The sequence below is a fragment of the Gavialis gangeticus genome, unplaced genomic scaffold, assembly GCF_001723915.1.
Source record: "Gavialis gangeticus isolate Ggan-Ray unplaced genomic scaffold, GavGan_comp1, whole genome shotgun sequence".
Classification (NCBI taxonomy): Eukaryota; Metazoa; Chordata; order Crocodylia; family Gavialidae; genus Gavialis; species Gavialis gangeticus.
The window spans coordinates 62,613,784-62,634,417 of NW_017729029.1; the positions used below are offsets into that span (position 1 = coordinate 62,613,784).

The window sequence follows — 20,634 nt, forward strand, 5'->3', positions numbered from 1 at the left end:
CCCCACATCTTAGTGTCATCAGCAAATTTGAACAGGGTGCTTTTTACCCCTTCGTCCAAGTCACTGGTGAAGATGTTGAACAGTGCGGGGCCGAGGACCGAGCCCTGTGGAACCCCACTGCCCACTTCCCTCCAGGCCGGAAATGACCCATCCACCACCACTCTCTGGGTGAGGCCCTTCAGCCAGTTGGCGACCCAATTGACTGTGTGGGTGTCGACACCACAGTCCCCCAGTTTCTTAATGAGAACAGGGTGAGAGACAGTGTCTTTCATATAACTTGAAGGTGCAATTGGATTTAAATGTATACAGTATGTCTATTATTTTATCTCTTAAAACATGAATAAAAGACAAGATACGATAACAAATCAAAGTTGACAAGAATTAATAACATTTAAAGCACTCTTCTATATACAAATTAAGGGCATATTTACAAGTGCTACAGAATGGGGCAGAGGCGGGGTGCTTTAATTAGAGCAGGTTTTGGGAGCCTCTGTAATTAAAGCACTTTCCGGGTCTTGTGTATCAGCGTCCCGCACTCCAAAATGGCAGTTGGGGTGTTTTAACTAAAGCTCGTTCAACAAGCTGTAGTTAAAGAACCTCCACCACCATTTTGAAGTGTAGAGATACTGAATACACATGACGCTGAGGCTGTTGGAGCATACTAATTACTAATTAGAACGCTTCAGCAGACTCAATCAATCTAGTCTGCTCTGACATGTGATAACTAGCATTAGTAGGAGCAGGCATTGGGCACATGTAGAGGTGCCCTAAGACTCTTCTCTTGACACATCCCACTACAATATTCTGGTCTTATGTTGTGTTCCACACATTCCCCATTTTGGAGATATTTCTTTATGTTCCACTGAAGAATTCCTTGGTCACTGGATATTAAAATGGGTACATTAAAATATAAATGTATATATGTGGTTTAGATGCTTTTTCTTGCTATTTCCAATCCCCTCTTGCTCTCCTCAGCATATTACATGCACCTAAAGTAATCCAAAGGAACAAGCAGCACAGCAATTTAGGCAGTAAGGCTAAACTTTTTACATTTTGTTTTTACAGCTAAAGTTGACTATAGCTGACCAGGCCAGCCTTTGGCCAGTGTTCAGTCAAATCACCTTGTTGATCCCTGTCCAAAAATGTGTTTCCTTTTTAAAACTGACAGTGAGAACCTGTTAAATCTTTCACAAAGAAAGCCTTGACTTCACATCTTTTTTTAGAATTTCTACTGAAATAAATGTAAGGGCAGAAAATAATGTTTTTAAAGCATTCTGATTCTCTTACTTGCTAAGGTTTCAGACTTTTGAGACAATTATTTTATTAGTCTGCCTCTTCCCAGGGGGTATTTTTAGACTTATGTTCACCATTTAACTTCAGTGAATTTTGTAACTTAATCTATTATGTGCTTCAGAAATATCAATTTGTCTTCAACTGACGATACCTTGGGAATCATCCTGATTCTCTTTATACTTATTTGTAATTCTTTTATAATTTTCGAGCAAATGTTCACAATTAAACTGCTTTTGATAAACTAATCGCTTAAGCTTTTGATAAACTAATCACTTAAGTTTCTCTCACAATCCCTGAACATTTTAGAAGAATGAAGCACCAACCCATATCATGGAAATTTTATTTTGTGATTTGGAAAACATGGAAGAGGGAAAAAAGAAACACACAGAAAAAAAGATGAAAAACATAGCTGTAACCATAAACATATGCCTACAGTAAAACAAATATATTTCAAAACATTTTTAGGTTATGGCATACTTTTTAAAATTAAGTCTTATTCTAATTGAAGTGTTTAAGTAACCTTTAACTAAATGGGAGATATGTGGCAGTGCCTCACTATAATAATAGTTGTGTTCCTTTATTCCTCTCTCATCATGAAACAGGCCTAGAGATGTTCATAGCATTTAAATCTGGATATGCTATTGGTGTTCCAGAGCACATAGCAACAGCAGTTTGGTTTACCATAGTTGAGCAGAAGGCGGCTATGTGGTTGGCAATCTTTTAGCTGACAGCACTCGTGCTCTTGTACAATGGACTGCTTTGGGAATAGTGGTTTATGTCTCTAGAGAAATACTATATTCACCATCTACATGTTCATTGCAGCAGAGTAAATAACTCACCTGTAAGATAGTACTTTTGTTGCACCATACTATCTTATGATGGAGTTAATTATTTTACTGTGGCCTAGTAGCACTGCACGTGTAGACAGTGATGCTTTACTGAAGAGCTAATTAATCAACTCCACACTAAAGCATTTCTTGTAGATACCCTGCAAGGGTATGAGTAAAAAAGAGAAAAGAATTGGACCCAACATTTACTTGAAGCAAATGAGTATGTGAATTCTTAACCCAAAAGGAAACAACACAGATCAAGGGCATCAAACTCACCACAGGTCTGGGCCAGGTCCTGTAGTGGCGCGTGTCCAACAGCAACGGGATTAAGTGGCAGTGGAGGTCCTACAGTGGTTGGGCATATGTGGCTGTGTAGCACAGCCCTCACTTAACCTCCTTCTGCCAATGACCCCCATCCTCCCTGACCATGCCCTCAACTTCCAATAGCCAACTAAGATGGATAGGACAGCTCTGTGGACCAGATCCAGCCCATAAAACAGATCTTTGACACCTCTGATATAGAACGTTCAGGAGCTTGAGATCTTCATGTCAACGGTCAAAGAGGGAGTCCTACAGACCCTGGTCTCAACGTATAGTCACATACATATATAAATTGTCAGAAGTTCAGAGAGAACATCAGACTATGCTGATATTAAAAAGATAAAAAAGCAGCCTTATAAACAAAAATAAATGTAATGGGGGTTGAATGTAACCTCTCATAAAGAAGAGAGATATTGACAAGAAACTGAAATTTTTAAAACTGTTTCATTTTTACTTTTCTTATATAGGTTCCATTTATTAGGATAATCATCCTCAAAATCATAGGGAGAAAATCTTAAGCTTTACAAAATACTAAGTAGCAGAGGGCACTTTTGTGTATTAAACAATCCTTTTTAAAGTCAATTTATTACTGCCAAAGTGACACCAGATTGCTAATGCTGAAGAATGAAGTACCTACAAACCCACAGAACAGGTTTAAATATCAGCATCACTACTTCAGTTCCCCATATTGTCTAATTCACATTGTAGGAGTGCAGAACCACACATTTGTGTAGTTACTAGGGAAATTCCCAAAGAAATTTTTTGGCAGCCCCAGTTCTTTGGACTATAGGAGTCACCTGCTTCTGAATGTCTGCAGTTTCTTCTTATATGCAATCCCTTTCAAAAGCTGATGCATCTGCATTTGTACCTACAGTTTTAAAGTGTCTGTAAGCCAAATCTTTCATACACTAAATGGCTTCCTTTGATTTCTCTCAACTATTTAGATCTCAGCATATACTGTTCCCCTCTCCTCATAAATTATTGTTATTTTCTTCTTTTCAAGATTTATTATATAACTTACAGGTAGAATGAAATGTACAATCAAACAACAGCAGAATTCTTTCTGCTGCTGTATGACAGCTTGGAATTTCTCTTTATTCTCACATAGAAAACTTTTAATAAAAATAATTCTTCAGCACTCAGCATCTGTAATCATTAGATAGCATACACAGAGACCATCCAGAATTCTCCCTCTCCTTTCCGAAGCATTGGATGCATATTCATAAATGAATGAAAGCAGGGATGCAACATCTTTGTTTTTACCTAGATTGTCTTAAGAAAAAAGCATTTCAGCAAAACCTTGGCACATTCAGCTATACCTTTTGTCATAATAATTTCAGAAATTTTGAGCATTCATGAAAGGTGAGCAACTGACAGCTCATAATCCCTTTCTATATCACCACAGGCCAGGCACTGTAAAGACAAGACAGGTGCAAATCTAGGTATTTCCACAGTGCTCATTACCCCACCCTACTTAGAAGCAAAAGTGCTTCTCTTAATGCGAGCAACCTTTATGAATTAATCTTTCCATGAGTAGATGCTTGCCCTTGAGCTACTGCATAGTATTCTTATTCTGCCAAGAATTTATTTCCTTAATTCCAAAGGTGCTTTCCATGGTCTGTGGTATTCAATGGTGCAGCAAGTCATCTGTAGAAACAGCTGCAGAGTTGTATTGATCTCATGTTTAGAACAGTATCCATTATTCCATTTTCCTCAAACTTTGCCTTTGCTAACACTGCCTCTCAGGCCTGAGTTGTATTAACCAGGATAGATAAGCTGTGCTAAATTATTCTTCTGCTTTTTTATTCTCATATACTTTCTTTTCATTCCTGTTTTCATCTTACGTTATTTGAATTTTTTTTAAATTTACAATCACCCCCCCAATTATTGACTCTATTCCTATTTTGTTGGAATAAAGTGGTAGTTGGTGCTTCAGAATGACTAAGTCTCTACTAGATGAACACAAAATAGACAGGAATGCAGCAAGAATTGTTTAAAATCATAGAATCATAGAAGCAGGGTCGGAAGGGACCTTGTAGATCTTCAAGTCTGACCCCCTGCCTGGGCAGGAGAAAAACTGGACTCAAATGAGTCCAGCCAGATAGGCATCAAGCCTCTTCTTAAAGATCCCCACAGTAGGAGCCAGCACCACTTCCCTTGGAAGTTGGTTCCAGCTCCTAGATGCCCTAACTATGAAGTAGTTCTTGCGGATGTCTAATCTAAACCTACTCTCCAACAACTTGAGTCCATTATTCCTTGTTATTCCTTGGGGGGCGCTAGGGGAAACAAGGTCTCCCCCAAACCCTTCTGGTCCTCCCTAGTGAGTTTATAGACAGTCACCAGGTCCCCCCTCAGCCTTCTCTTGTGAAGGCTGAACAGGTTTAGGTCCCGCAGTCTTTCATTGTAGGGTCTGGCCTGGACCCTTTCAATGTTGTCCACATCCCTCCTGAAGTGGGGCTCACAGAACTGGACACAGTAGTCCAGCTGTGGCCTGACCAGCATCGCATAGAGGGGGAGGATCACCTCCTTGGCTGTACTTGAGATGTACCTGTGGATGCACAACAAGGTCCCGTTAGCCCTGCCAACCGTGACCTTGCATTGTCAGCCCATGTTCATCTTGGAGTCAATAATGACTCCAAGATCCCTTTCTGCCTCTGTGCTCTCAAGAAGGGAGTTTCCCATTCTATAAGTGTGCTGCTCGTTTCTACTGCCCAAGTGCAGCACCCTGCACTTGTCAGTATTGAAGCGCATCCTGTTTTTGCTAGCCTACCCCTGCAACCTATCCAGGTCTTGCTGCAATCTTTCTCTCCCTACTAGCGTGCTCACCTCACCCCAAATTTTGGTATCATCAGCGAATTTAAACAGGTTGCTTTTCACCCCGTCATCCAAATCGCTGATGAAGAAATTGAACAGCACAGGCCCAAGGACCGAGCCCTGGGGGACTCCGCTGCCCACTTCCACCCAGGTCGAATATAACCTGTCCACCACCACCCTCTGAGCTATTCTGAGAAATTTTATATGTGAAATCCAGTATCAAATATCATATAGATCCTGGATCACAATAGGAGAAGTACACAGAGCCATTTTCCCTTAGGATTTTAGGGAAGAATTGTTCATTAAGAAGCCCATTCTTTCTCTCAGTGCCCTAGAGTGCACCTGCTACACCACCACTGACAATAGGGGCCTGAGGAGTCAGCCCTGGGCTCCAGGTAGCAATGTCTGTTTCTTCTGGTAAATCAAGCCAACTTGATGGGATAGGAAAACTAAGAGATGGGCAAAGAGATAACATATGCGTTGGGATATTCTAAACCTCCTGCTTCTTGTAACCCTCTGAGGTTAAAGGCTACATACATTTCTAGTCCTTGCCAGTAAAGAAAAATCTGTACAAGAGCTGCAGACAATCTAGACTTCAGTAAGAAGTCACCATACATAGAAGCCACAACAGAATAAAATCTATTTGCAAAAAAAGAAAAAAGAATCAGCCAAAGTGGTTTTCTGATTTTTTTTTTTTAAATAAAAGAACAGTGATACTGGAAAAGGAGTTAATTAATCTACTGCGCCCTAATACCAGTGCAAGTCTAGACAGTGATGCGTTACTGTGGAGCTAATTAGTCTACTTTGCCGTAAAGCACACATGCAGATGCCCCCAATGTTAGCTAATCAGCCAGAGGAAAGCTTTGTACAAACTTAATTACAGAAAAAGGACTAAATAGAGAAGGTAGGCATACTACCAGTTTAAATGATGTTTGAAATGTCAAATGGCACCAAAATGCCTGGCACTGAATTCCTTTTAGATATAGCAGCATTAAAATTGTACTCACCTGAAGGGATAGGGAGGGCTGCCCTGCAGAGGGATAGTATGAAGAGAAAGAGAGTTTTTCCCAGTAAGGACATGACTTGCCCTAAGGGCGAGTGAAGCTCCTTTGAAGGCAGCCCTCTTTGAAGTGGGAGAAGTGATGTAACCCCAGCCAGGGTTTGAATGAGAGGAACCTTAGCAAAACCCTGGAAAGAGTCCTGGTCTGGGGTTGGCTAAAAGTGCTTGTTTAAAAAGGGGGAGCAGTTTTTCCCGGGGAGGAGAACAAAAGGGGAATAGAGACAGGCTGGAGGCCAGGAAAAGGACCTCACCACAGCTGTCCCTCAGAGAGCCCCTGTTGGAGCCCCACAGAGGTGGCAGCTAGAGGCTGCACGGGAGAGAGACAGAGCATCCTTTCTTCCTCTTTTCTCCCTTCAGAACTCTGCAGGGGCAGGCACAAAAGAGCACCTGCCTGTCAGGAGACCCTGAGCCTGGGAGGACCCTCCTACAAGTGCCTGTATTGTGTGGGTGAACACAGGAGGGTAGGGAGATGCAGAACCAGGGGGAGGCTGCCCTGGTTTGCTTCACAAGTGAGAAGGCACCAGGGTGGGTCAGGCTCAGTGTGTCAAAGAGAGCACTGGGATAGAGGGGGCAGGGAACTCCTCCAGCTCATCAGAAGCCCTAGGGGCAGGCAGGGCCCCTGGAGGGGGGCTGCATTTGCCAGGTGGTATGAGGTTGTGCTGGGCAGGGGGAACTGCTACAACTTGCATCCCAGACACTGCTGCCTGCTGTGCCAGGGGATGAGGGTTGGGGCAGGAATAAGTTCTCTTGCAGGGATCACAGGGGAGGAGCTACTGCCTGCTGCACTGAGACCCCTGAAGCTCATGCAAGGGATGCCAGCAGCAGGGACCCACAAGCAGTCCTGCCCCCTGAGAAACCAAGCCAAGGGGCAGCATACACAGGGTCCTTATAGCTACCCTGGAGCATACGAGTTATAGACTGTGTAAATAAGTTCTTGATGGTTTACTAGTTGGTGTATCAATTAATTTATTAATTGGATCCTTATTTATCATGGGTAATTTGCATGCCTTCTCCTGGTGTAAGGTGTATCTGAGAAGCATTAACCCTTAAGCCATCATCGTTGGGTTATGTTGCATAACATTATCTGTTTTATTGTGTTATATGTATCTTGTAAATAATTAAATTCTGTAAATGTTTTTATAATGGTCTGCAAGGTTGTTTTGATTGTCAGGGGAGGCCATCCACTGGGGGACCCTGCAGCAGCTACCCAGGGAGCTGAGCAGGGCCGCCCCAGGATCCTACTATTCAAGTGAGGCCATGGGTAGCATCATGCCCACGGTTATATAAAAATCTGTGATCAACATTAAACATATACAAAATAAATATGAATGATGACTAAGAATTGAAACCTACTCAACTACAGAAAAAATAAGATAAAGCCATATTTTCATGATAAAATTATATTGTGGTAACACTAGTGCCCACCCCCCAAAAAATCACAAAATGTCATACAAAAGTGTATGAAATCAATTCTTTTCACAATAAGTCTGTAATCCAAGACAAGGGAAATATTGTTAAAGTAACATACTTTTAAAACACATGCGCGCGCTCACACATACACATACACATGTATATATATACATTTGATTTCTTTAATTTGTTTAGATACATATGGGTGTGTGTTTAATTTTTTATATATATATATATATAGCAAGAGAGAGAGAGAGAGAGAGAGACTGCAAATCCAAATGCTCAAAGATTGAGGTTGTTTATATGGTCTTCATTTCAGCATATTCCATAGGTGTAGGAAAATAGCCAATCATGCAATTAAAGGCGGTATAATAATATATGTAGTTACACAGCTAGCTTAATTCTGGCATTTCCTAACTTGTGAGTGCTTTATTTCACAAGCAGAATTACTTTGGACATCAGTTCTTTATTTTTTTTTCCATTGTGAATTTTCCTAAGCCCTTAAAAAAGGCCAAACAAAAATCCCCCCAGAACACATAACTTAGAAATTCTATTATATGTCATTATACTGGCTATGATCCACTGCACACCCTAGTCAGACAACAAGGTGTCCAGGGGGCGTGTCTACACAAGACACTATGTCACTGTAGTGATGAGCTACGTCAAGGTAGCTTGTTGCTATAGCAACATATTGTCAGTGGACACTAACCGTGGTGCTCCCACTACATTGCCATAACAATGCGCTACTACACAGTAGGTCATTGCTACAGTGACACAGGGTCAGAAACAATCCATATGCCTCTGGGACTGTGCAGTAGGACTGTGCAAAATTTCACCGGCTGTTTTGGTTCAACGCTGCTTTGACCTGTTTCGAGCTCGAAACAGCAAAATCGAAGCGAAACACAGGGCTTTGAAACCAGCTCAAAACGAAACAAGGGCAGTCAAAACTAGTCAGGAATTATTCAAAGTTTTTCTAGGAAAACTAGGCATGTTTCTGATCCTGTCTCTCTAGATCTTTGGGTGTATATTAGGGCCTGGGGCGGCATCTGTTCCCGAAGCCCACCCAGGGAGGACAAGAAATAATGGGAACAAGTTGATTGAGGATCATTTAAGGCTAGACATAAGGAAAGCCTTCCTTACAAGTTGAGTGCTGAGGGTTTGGAATAGGCTCTCCCCAGAGGTGGTACAGTCATCAAGCTTGGCAATCTTCAAAAAAACGATTGATGCGCATCTTGCTGGGGTCATCTGATCCCAACAGTCTTTCCTACCCAAGTGCAGGGGGGGCTGGACCCAATGATCTGTAAGGTCTCTTCCAACCCCTAGCATCTATAAAATTATGCTTAGTAGGTAAACTTTTTTTTCTTATGTGCTTGTTAGAAGAAGTAAGGTCTGGGAAAAACACTATGTTATCTTAAGAGGTAATTGTCCCCTATTACTGCTTTCTTTTCATTTAAGCCATACAGGATAATAATAGCTGTAGTCTCCATTTTTGTTCATGAATTCTCAATTATTTAACTTTTTTCATCAAGCATGGAATTTACACTTCAGGATTTAAGGGTGAATTCTTCTATGATCTAGATCACAAAGTTAATTCATTAGGGAAACTTCAAGGGAAGAGTATTCTGAAACTTGACTTATTTCTTCAGTTTCAAATTTTCCTTTGCTGTAAAGAATATTTTTCATAACTGATTTTTTAAGTAGCATATTTTGAAATGCTTCAACTTATTTGAGCTAAAATTTCCTAGCATAATCCCTGGAACCTCTTGACTCTAGCAGAGCCAACAAAGGAGACAGATTTTGGTTAAGGTTCCATCTCTCTGTGTGAAAAGCTTTCAGATTCCTCTTTCTGTTCAGCATGAATTTTAGCAGGGCAAAACAGCACCGCTGGGCTAGGTTGGTGGATACAACCCAAGCTGGGAAAGTCTGCAAACTGCCTCCTTTCCTTTTCCTTGTGCTTCTACCCACCCTATCAAACAAAGCTCTTCTTTCACCCATTTGGAACATTAAAACCTTGTTTTGCAATGTATTTAGTAAGTTTTGGTAAGGAGCTGAAGTTGCTGTTCTCTTAGCTCCTAAACTTCCAACTTATGATTCATATGTTGTACCATTGACTTCAGTTAAACAGTGAAGAGAAACAAGGCATTTCCCATCACCTTCTTGTCACAGGATCAGTGCTTCCTTCTTTCTGGTTGCAGCAATATTTTCTTCGACCCTAAGTCCTTTCATTTTAATTTAACATTCTGTGTGTGTGTGTAAAGACAAACACATACATCGAAACCAAACATTTAATGTATGCTAAAATCATGCATAAGAAGTCTTTGGTATGCCTTAGCTTGGCTGAGCTGGAGGGAATGTAATACATGTAAATCTCAACCATGGTTGCCTACCCTTAAGATACTGCTCTTCAGCCAATACCAAGCACTCTTCAAGAGAATTCACTTGCAGACTGAAATGCAAGTTGCCACACACAGGTATCTCATCCATAGCTCAAAGCACCTGAAAAATTACTTTTAAAACCAAGGCAATCTTTCAGAAGTTTCTTGGATTTCCTTCTCCATCTCAACTTGTGTACAAGAGGGTTAAATGTGTTTCTTGCAAGGAAACCTTGGCATGATCTTCAGTAACAAATAACATGCTACCAAGAAAGGGGGAGGGGATAGTCACCCCAAACTTCAACTTTAACTGGAGCTGCTTTGTTCTCAGTGCCCTGCATAATTAATAACTACTTTGGCAATCAGTCATGCATTCCTTAATGGCACCTCAGGCATCAAGTATCCCATTCACCGGCTCCCCCAAGTAACAATACACTTTATTACATGGAACTCTCCATGCCAAACTTGTAACTGACATAATTTAAACTAAACAAGTCACAAGAAAGAATGTTACCCAGACACAAATTGTAATAATTTATAAGGTTTCTTTCAATTGTATATGGTTACTATGTAAATTAAAGCTTTATTTGAAGGGAATATGGATAGCCTTTCACAATGTAATTCTAGGAGATTACTGAAAATAATTGCTTTGGCAATATTTTATCCTATTCTTACACACTAAAAAACTGAGCTGCAAACCCTTGATTAGGCAGACTTTATTGTATAATGCACTCTTCATCATGGAAATGCTCAAAATATTTGGACACAATATGAAAGAATGACTCAAAATGATAGACTCATTAAAAAAGTTTAGGAAGTTTAAATCTATGCAAATTTGATTTCTTTAGTAAGGAAAACATTTCCTAATACTTCTATTTAATATTGCAATTGCAAAACCAATCATTTACAAGTATGGAGCAGACAAGAAAAGTAACATTTGGCCAGAATATGGGCTGTATAGCTAGTAGGCTGTCTAAAACTGAAGAATGACAGAAGACTGAATTCTATATTACATGCAAGAGGTCTTTGAAGAAAATTTATTAGATCTGGTCAAAGATTTTTTGGCATTTACAGTATGTACAATTTGTATATAGTAACAGCTTTATATAAAATTATGTTACGGCTAATTACATCAAAGGAACAGCTGGAATGTCTTTTGTCTTAAATCAAAAAAATAAAGTAATTAGACCAACCACTGTTCTTGATATACTTAATCATTACATGAAAAGTTGGTCTGCAATTTAGTAGGCAAAGCAGAAAAAAAACCCTTATCAATTACAGCAGAATTAAACAAAACCATCTCTCTCTTTCTCTCTCTAACCAAAAGACCTGAAATATATGTCCCTTGCCCTTCACTGTGTGTGGCCTTCAATAACAGAAACAAGCTTGAACTGTTTTATTTCAGTTTTGCTTCATTTCTCCCCAAACAATCTCTCACTGCTAATCTACCAGGCTTTTATCCCCCAGCAGAATGAAAAAGATGTTAACTGTTTAGGACCAAGTCATAAAAGTGGACCAGCTCAGCATCTGTTTTTATGACTTTACATTTATTTACACTTTCTGCTTCTTCAATAGCAGGCATATTTCATTTTTAGACTTTGGGTTTATATCTTTTATGAACCATTGTAGGAATTATGATTAAAATTTTAATGTAAGAAAATTAGTGACATTTAATTTTGTGCAAGAGTTTTTAGTATCTCTTGTTTAGATAAAACAGGTTCAATTCTGAAGCTCATCTCTTATGTTTAATGTAAAATACAATCCATGTAGTTGACAACTATAAGGGCTGCAAACAGAAATGTGAAAGAATAATTTTAGAGCATGTTACAAAATAGAATTTACAGAGAAAAGAGCACATCCTATTTCAACAATAAAATTGCACACACATACATACAAATAGTTATATTGAAAAACTATTTCCATTTTATTGTACATAGTGGGTGCATTTGCATGTGACCCTGACTACACAGTTGGTACTGCACAGTCATTTAGTACTTGCTAAAGTAGAGTTGCACATTGAATCAAGAATTAAATGACTGTGCAGTCCCAGCAGCACATGGGTCATTTTTGATCCTACTGTGCAGTAACAATGAACTACTGTGCAGTAGCAGCAGTGTCACGGTTAGTGCCTGCTGATGCTATGTTCCCATGGAAATGAGCTATGGCACTGTAGCTCATTGCTATGGTGATGTAGCATCTCGTGTAGACGCGCCCACCGAGGAACTTATTCTGAGCTCAAATTGCTGACGTTCCGTAGCATGAATAGAATTATTCCTGAATGATACCTGTTCAAGACAGGATAGAATTGCTATCTAACATGATAACTATTTATATCATATCATGCCTAAAAATCATTATAGGCTTGTCAATTTTATCATAGTTATCACCCTGTACAGATATATACATCTGTACAAATGCAGAAGCGTATGTATGTGTTCATACATGGATATATATACACACACAAATATACATTTTACGTGCACATATACATACATATATGTACATAACTTCATATTTGTGCTTGGGGGTGATATATCTGTTATAAACCAAACAAGCCTTAAATCTGTCTTAAAATTTTCAAATGTCTCACCATTCAGGAACCTATTCTAGCATTCCAAAACTGCTAGTATGTTTAAAAGCCAGCCTTAATTTTAACTTGACCTTCCAGTATAGCTTTCCTTATTCTCCCTTGAAATGTGCAACTCTCTTGCCAAAATTACACCTGTCTGAAGCCCAGGATGAGCAAGAATCAAACACAGTGACAGAGTTTCTACAAAGACAAATGACACAATGGAAGGTTGTCCCATATTAGTAAGGGTCTACTCAGTTTGAGATTCTGCAGATTTGGTGGAAACAACAATATCAGAGATTGTCCACAAAATCAACTTAAAAAAAATTAATAAAAACAAAATGCTGGCTCCTCAGTGGGTGCCAGCGATCCTCACTGCTCAATGTGGCACAGCCTCAGAGCCTGCCCAGGGGGAGGGGAAACACTGGCTGGAAGGGCAGCATGACAGGCAGCAAACAAGATGGTGGCTGCCACCTTGTTCCTCCATCCACCACTGGGGCCTCTCAACCAATCCATGCTGATGGGCAGGGTCACATGAATGGTAGCCAGCAGACAAGATGGGAGTTACCCCGTTGCCCCTCTTCCCCTTGCCAACAACCCATAATAACTGTTCAATTTTTCTGTGACTTAAATAGACCCCTACTTACTAATGACCATGCAGACCTTGAAATGGGAACTTTAAAGTATTAAAAAAGAAATAGTCAACATGTAATGCCATATAACAAATCCATAACAGTGATAGGTGGAATAAAGATTCTCATAACAGTTGGTCAGCATAAACTAGATATTTTAATAGTAACCTTACCACTCCTGTAATATTACTGTTCTAAATTCACTTATTTAGTACTTGCTCTTCAAAACTTTAACTTACTTCCATCAATGGCAGACACCTTTTAAATTCCAGGCTTTTTGATGAGTGATTGGAGTTATTAGGGCCAGGAATAAAAAATCCTCATGTTTTCACGGTTCTTGTCTATCAAAAAGATACTCTTCATACTTGCTGGGAAGATAACATAAAATTCTTCAAGTTTCATAGACAGTTCTCTAAATATGTTTAAACAACTCTGTTGTTACAGAGTCCATATTGTGTGGCATTGTATAAATATAAGAAAAAAGGTATTTTGGTATTCAGGGATTTTTTTAAACCATTCCACAATTTCAGATGGAATTTAGATTACACACTGATCAAATATGATATCACTTCCCACCTGTTAGATGTGTCAGCATGGCAATGAGGAATTTGGCAGCTACTCATTGAAAAACACCTGTTGGGGGACTTTCTATTACCATTTTATAAAACTGAACATACTAGATAAAATTTTGCTCTCAGGTCTACAATTATTCCCTTAATCTACATGGGACTGTGCAGCTTGTCCATGTATACAAAATCAGTTCAATTAGTGGTTCATTTGAAACTGGCTTAATTTTGTTTGGTAACAGGGTTCACTGCAAATATTACACAGTATTACTAAAAGATGCCACACAACAGCATAACATGTAAAGGTGGCAACTACTATTATTACTAATAACTTTAATCCTTTAGATCCTGAACTGCAAAGACAGATAAGCATCTAACATCCACTAAAATCCATGGAAGCAAGTTCGTGTGCAGGAACTATACACCTGAGTATCCATGAAACTCTGGGTTTAGAGCTTTCTACTTGAGAATTTCAAGCACTCACATATGAGATCATTATTTTTATAGTAGAGGCTGTTAGAAATCTCTGTCACCTCCTCTCTAGCTTCCCAAATGCATGCATATTATGAGAAAAAGTAAAGTGAATATCATAAGAAAAGTAAAATAAAAGACACATTTCCGGTGTATAACTGAAGTCAAAAGACTTACAACCTATCATGATTTTTTTTCATAAACAAATTTTCAAATAGTTTCAGCCAACAGAATCAATTGGGCCACAAGATAATGAGCATAGAATAAGCCAAGAACAACTTTAAAATACAACCCTCTGGTTTTTAAATAGGGGTAATGTATTCAGAATGAAATCATTCCTGGTATTCATCTATTCTTTACAATATTATCCCCTCCTTGGAAATTTACACAAGCATTATTCTGGCCACTGGAAGAGTTGCATATTGTTTAATAAAAGCAGTAGCAATATACTGAAAGTGAAAATCGGCATATGTTAGTGACAAAGTTTACAAAGAGAGGGCCTGGTTTTTGAGAAGTGTTGAGTATCTTGGGAATTACTAGTGCCAACCAACACTCAGAAAAGTGCATTTCTGCAAGACAGTGTGCAATGAAACAATAACTTTTATGTATTTCAGTTATTTACAATCATTGAGAGTACATGGAAGATTTGCTGTCTCCTTTTAATTGGAAGTTACACATTAATACATTAATTACTTCAATTCTTCCCCTGGGAGAAGTCCAGTTTCTTGGTACAATTTCCCAATTATGTTTGAAATGCTAGATTTCCAAAGACAAGCAGCTGATTCTTTATGTTGGCCAATTTCTTCTTAAAGCTCAAAAATGCCCTTTTTACAGTACTGCATTAGGAATGCAAATGTTTTACTGAAGTTTCCACATAAATGACTGAGCCCACAACTTCCCAACCCAAAGCCATCCGTACTAACCACAAGAACATTTAGTTAGTTATAATACAGGAACAAAATTTATGGCATTGGAAGACACTCAGACTTAAAAAAAATAATAATGATAATAAAAGATAAACAATCAGTAACTCACCCCAAACTATCAAATTACTCTCCTGAGACACATTATTTTTAAGATTTTGTTTTCCTGAAATATTCTGGCTCCAAAATAATGTTACTTACTGGCACAAGAAGATTGTAATGAATGCAGAATCCAGGTTCAGAAGGGAAATATTCATCAGATACAAATCTTATCCTGATCTGGTTTCCTTTGGAGATTTGTTTGCTTGGCACAGTACTGGAACCACACCAGCGCCCTAAAATAGTACCATCACTAGGTTCTTCAACTTCTACAAAGTCATACCTGAAAGGAAAAGAAAATCAAACATTGACTGATTAATTTTCCATAGAAGCTTCATGTTTTTATCAGTATACTCACACTGCATTTTAAAAACAAGAAATATATTTTTCATGCTAAAGGCATGTTACTGAAACCAGTCATTTTAATCCTAGGTTCTTCTTCCAAGTTGCTACTGGCTTAAACACATAATAAAATCATTCACTGAGGTTAAGAAAATAAAAGCGGAGTTAGCATTTTGAACAAAACCCAGAGTAGGTTTTATTTGTTCCTCATAGGAAAAGCAAGTATAATATAGAATGGGGAGGAATAACATAATCATAACAGAGAAGAATATGCCGTTTCAAATTATTTTTAAGGGTGGGCAAGCAATTGGTATGTGTAACATTAGCAGTAACATTTTGCAACCGACCAGCAAAAGCTCAATGGCTTTGGTTTCAACTAACAACTCACCCTTCTCTAGTGTTGCAGGAAAGAAACCTTGGAAAGGGTGAAGTAGCGTTAAGACAACAGTCCAGCAGAGCTCTTAATCAGATGGTTAAATGTAGGTATGTTTGTAGTTACACAAGGAACTTTGCTGGACAGGGGCCTAAAGGTATATTTATATAAATATATATAATTTATATTTTATATTTTATCCCAGACGTAGGAGGCACCAGCTGCCGAGCTGCCCCCTCCCCACCCTACCCCCCCATACTCCCTGGCAGACCCAGAAGTGGACCAGAAATACTTCTGGTCCACTTCCAGGTCTGCTGCTGAGTGCTCTGTGGAGCCCCTAAACTTCTGTGGGATGCTGCATGTGCCCGAGCATCTCAGCATTCATGAGCTGCCTGCTATCTAGAGGTATGTAGAAAATACATGTAAAGTTATGTCTATGTCCAAATCTCTGAATCTCTCTGAATTGATTTGGAGAGATTAAAGGTCCTCTGATTTGATTCAGATTTGGAGCTTAGGCTACCAAATTGGGCCGTATCTCTGCCTAATCGAATCAGGGACCAAAGCTTTGCACAGCCCTAATATATATATCCCAACTGTTTGCCTATGGTGGCTCACAGTAGAGATGAGTTATCTATGTTTTACCTTTCCTACCCATTCCATCCATCAGCTGACACACGAAATAGTCCTGAAGAGTAGTCCTTAGAGCAGACTGCCTTCTCTTTGACACATCAAATAAATAGGCTGGGCAAACAGCTGAGGACTGATTTGGTATAGCACCCAGACCACAAAAGGTGCAGCCAATGAGAAAAGGTACAAAAGTGTAACCTTTGTGACACTTAGACCATATTTGTACCTCCTCCTTTTGCAGTTGGAGACTGGACTGACAAACAGTTCCAAGCCTAGGAATTGGGCTGTACAGTTCTGGTCAGTTTTCCCTCCCTTGCAATGTATAAAGCTCTAAACAACAGCTGAGGAACCAGAACTGTCAGTGGGCTTAGGAAGCCAGCACTGCATTGGTTTCTGCCTGGCTTGCATTTGCTAGATATATTGGCAAATATTAGGGATAGACTTTTATTTTTAAATGAGAACTTAGATTCTTAGAAGATGATGGCATTTGCCTGGCAAAGTTTCCTACTCTTCATGAAGTTTTCAAGCATTTCTCATGGTTTCTTATGAAGAAAGACACACACACTATATATTTCTTAGGGCAGCTTGGATTAAAAAATAGTAAAATGCTGTTGAATTCTTTTGTAGGAAACAAACAGTGCTACCCGCAACTTTGCCAAATAAGCCTAGCAATGTTTCATGTGAAAATTATTACTTCATAAGAATTTTCCACTGAAGTCCCCACTCCCACCCCCCCAATAAGGCTAATCTTTATAATGATTCCCAGGTCCTTACCTAGACAGGAGGCAATAAATTCTTGTGTTGCATGTTTGTGCAAGTAAAGTTCATGCATTTATTATCTCCACTTAAAGGACCACTATTTTTACTACTTAATTAAAAAATGAATGCAGTGAACAAGCTCATTAAAATGTGTTCAAAATCTATTACTGCCATGTATTTCAGTTTTAAATCTTTGTTAAACTTATGAAATAATACCAATTGTTTTATTACCAGCATGTTTTTCATTATTCTCCAAATCACTCTGATATATTACCATAATTTGACCCTTTAATGTATATATCAATGTTTTCCTCTTAACATAACCTCTATAATTATTATATGTGTGCATATAATGATATACATTAAAGCATATTTGTATATGATGATATTTTAGGATCAGAGACTTGAGACCACAGTTTGGTTTATTCTTTTATAGTCAGTAAATATGAAGTTTTCTAAGCAGGTCTTCTTGTTTATGGCCTTAACTAAAAAACTAAAAAACAAAACACAAAACATTCAAAAGCTATCTTTGTTCATTCTTCTGTTTCTTGAATGGTGAGTAAAAACCTATGGTAGGTATTATATTTACTGACTTCAAACTGCATAACTTTGGATGTTAGGTATGCTACAGTCACCACTGCTCCTCTGTTATTTATACATTGCTTTCCACTGTACCTTCCGGACTCCTGCTGCCCTGGGGGTAAAAGCAAAATTCAAATTCCACAGAGTTTAAATCCTAGAACTCTTTAAAATGTGCACTAATAACTCAGCAAGATGAGAGAATAACTGAATGTCCTGTCTAGCATAAAAGAGCCAGGCTTCAGCGTATACAGAATGGACTCAGATAAGACAGTTTGGCCAGGACTCTCTTTTGTATTTAGATATTTCCTTTTTGACCTTTCTACACACTATTTGCAAACAAAACTCTCTTGCAACTAAGGCACTTCTGATTTTGTCTGTGCATTACTAATGACATGTTAATCGAGTTTAGCTTTAAAAGACTTGAAAGCAGTTGGTATAAAAAAAAATAACCAGACCAAACAAAGATAAGATGATACATAAACCAGATGTATAACGTGCCATAGAAATAGAAAAGTGAGATGTGACATCTGACACAGAAGTGAAAACAAAACAAAAAACAAAAGCAAAACACTATCATTCGGATTATCAGAAATCCACTTGTCCCCAGGTGACCATTCTGGAGACATTGTAATCCTTATAATGCACTCACTAGTATAGTATTGCAGTAAGCACAATTGCCCAAATCACTATTTAAAGGATTTACTAAACCTGTTTTATGAGCCAATCAAACATAACTTTCTCACGGCAACATGATACAGTACATACAGCACTAAGTGGTTTATAATGATTACTCCCTTTTTCTAACATCTCTCTTGGGACCTACAGAGGATTTATGTTCTTTTATGTTCAACAAACAAGTCTGGTGTTGTAGACAAAATTTCTGGGCTCATATGGGAATCTCAGAATTGTGAAGATCTGTTTCTTACTCATGAATTCAATTGTAGGCAGAGTTTATTGCACAGAATAGGTATTAAGCCATAAAAGGAGAGAATCTTTAGAAAGTCTGTCTGGATCAGCAGAAAAACAGCACATTTCTCAGACTCACTGAAGTTCTGTCAATTAACTTTATCCTTGTCAGTTATCTTGAGTGAACATACTGTGAGAGCTTGCCAAATGGATCAGATGTGCGTCTCAAAATTCCTAGCATTGCACGTGTTGACTGGAGTCTGAACTTGCTGTGAAAGATAATGAAACAAATAAGATGGCAAAGATACTCATTGTTTACGAGCTTGCACTGCCCCAGGACAGAACACAGTTCTGAGCCACCATGTAACAAGACTGAGCTGCAGTGAGCTGCAGTAGAGGCAAACCACAGGTATCCAAAGCAACATTTTCGCTTGCAATCAAAACATTTCACACTTTGCAGTGGAGTTACATAGATGACTATGCATAAAATAATTGCTTGCTTCACAAGGAAATCCTTTTCATTTTTTTCTTTTGCTATTAAAAAAGCTAACTTTGGAACTGCAATACTTTCAATACAATGATTCAGAATAGAGCTAATATTAGAATCATTGTATAGAAGGCAATGCAGTTCCAAGGCTAGCTTTTTCAATAGCAGAAGGGGGGGGGAAATGGTTGCATTATGTACTAGTCACACATTATTCAGTGAAATTTGGGAATAGAGGGTGGTCTCTTCAGGAGGCAAATTCCCTTTACTTTTAATAAAAATCAGACTATATTTCTTACCTCCATCTCTGGGGTGGCACGCATATTCTACTTTATGATATGTGTGTCTAGCACAGTAGAATGAATTAACAGATAATCTGTGCAAAGGGCAGTTTATATGTAGAGGGCTAGGAAGCAATGGCAATGACTCTGTCTAAACTTCAAGGACTTTCCAGCCAGGAAATGTATCTCCCCCCACCACCATATTTTTCTATAGTTTATACTGTCATTTGCTAAATATATTATGACATGCTGTTTACCTTGGCCTGCAGTTTCAAGACCTTTGTGTGGCTTCCCTCTGCCTCTAGGAATTTCACAAATAAATCAATGAATGTATGAAGCAGAAGCCCACGTGTAATGCAGTTCACCATATCAACAAAGTCAGATCTTTTTGTGCCTGTATATGTGTGAAAATTGCCAACTCCTTTATAAAAATTGCTGGGCTACAGAGAAGTGTAATTTTACCCCTTCTTTTAGTTATTGATTAGAAGTTAGAATAGTTTTTCTTAAGAAGAAATTGGGAATTGGAACAACCTCCCAGTGGAACCTCATGTAATATGTGCTCTCCTCCTCTTATGGGCCAGAGAATGGGAGGAGTGTCAGTGTCTCAGAGCTCATGAGCATCTCAAGCTCCCAGGCTCTTTGCTCCTTAGCAGTCTCTTTTCAGGGCTGATGAGGAGCCAGAATGCCCCAAGAGCCCCAGCTATCAAGGTTTCCATGGTTCTGGGACAGCCCGCCAAATAGGCTCCCTTATAATCAGTGTGCCCACTACTTTGAGGCTGAGGAGCACCCCAGGAGCAGCACTCCAGACAGTCTATACTTGAGCTGTGGCTTCTTTATGCTCCCAGCTGTGTTGCAACTTGGCAGTCTTTGGCTTGCTTCTGAGTTCTCTATCAGGTGGGCTGTTAGGGTTTCTGAAGGCT

General features: G+C 39.0%; 1 protein-coding gene across 1 annotated transcript in view; it reads right to left on the reverse strand.

The window, feature by feature from the left end:
• Positions 1-20,634, reverse strand: part of PDGFC (platelet derived growth factor C) — a 276,024-nt gene that overhangs the window by 57,803 nt on the left and 197,587 nt on the right. The window contains exon 3 of the mRNA XM_019521690.1: positions 15,463-15,643. Within this exon, the coding sequence (XP_019377235.1) occupies positions 15,463-15,643 (181 nt within the window). The remainder of the gene's footprint in view (positions 1-15,462; positions 15,644-20,634) is intronic.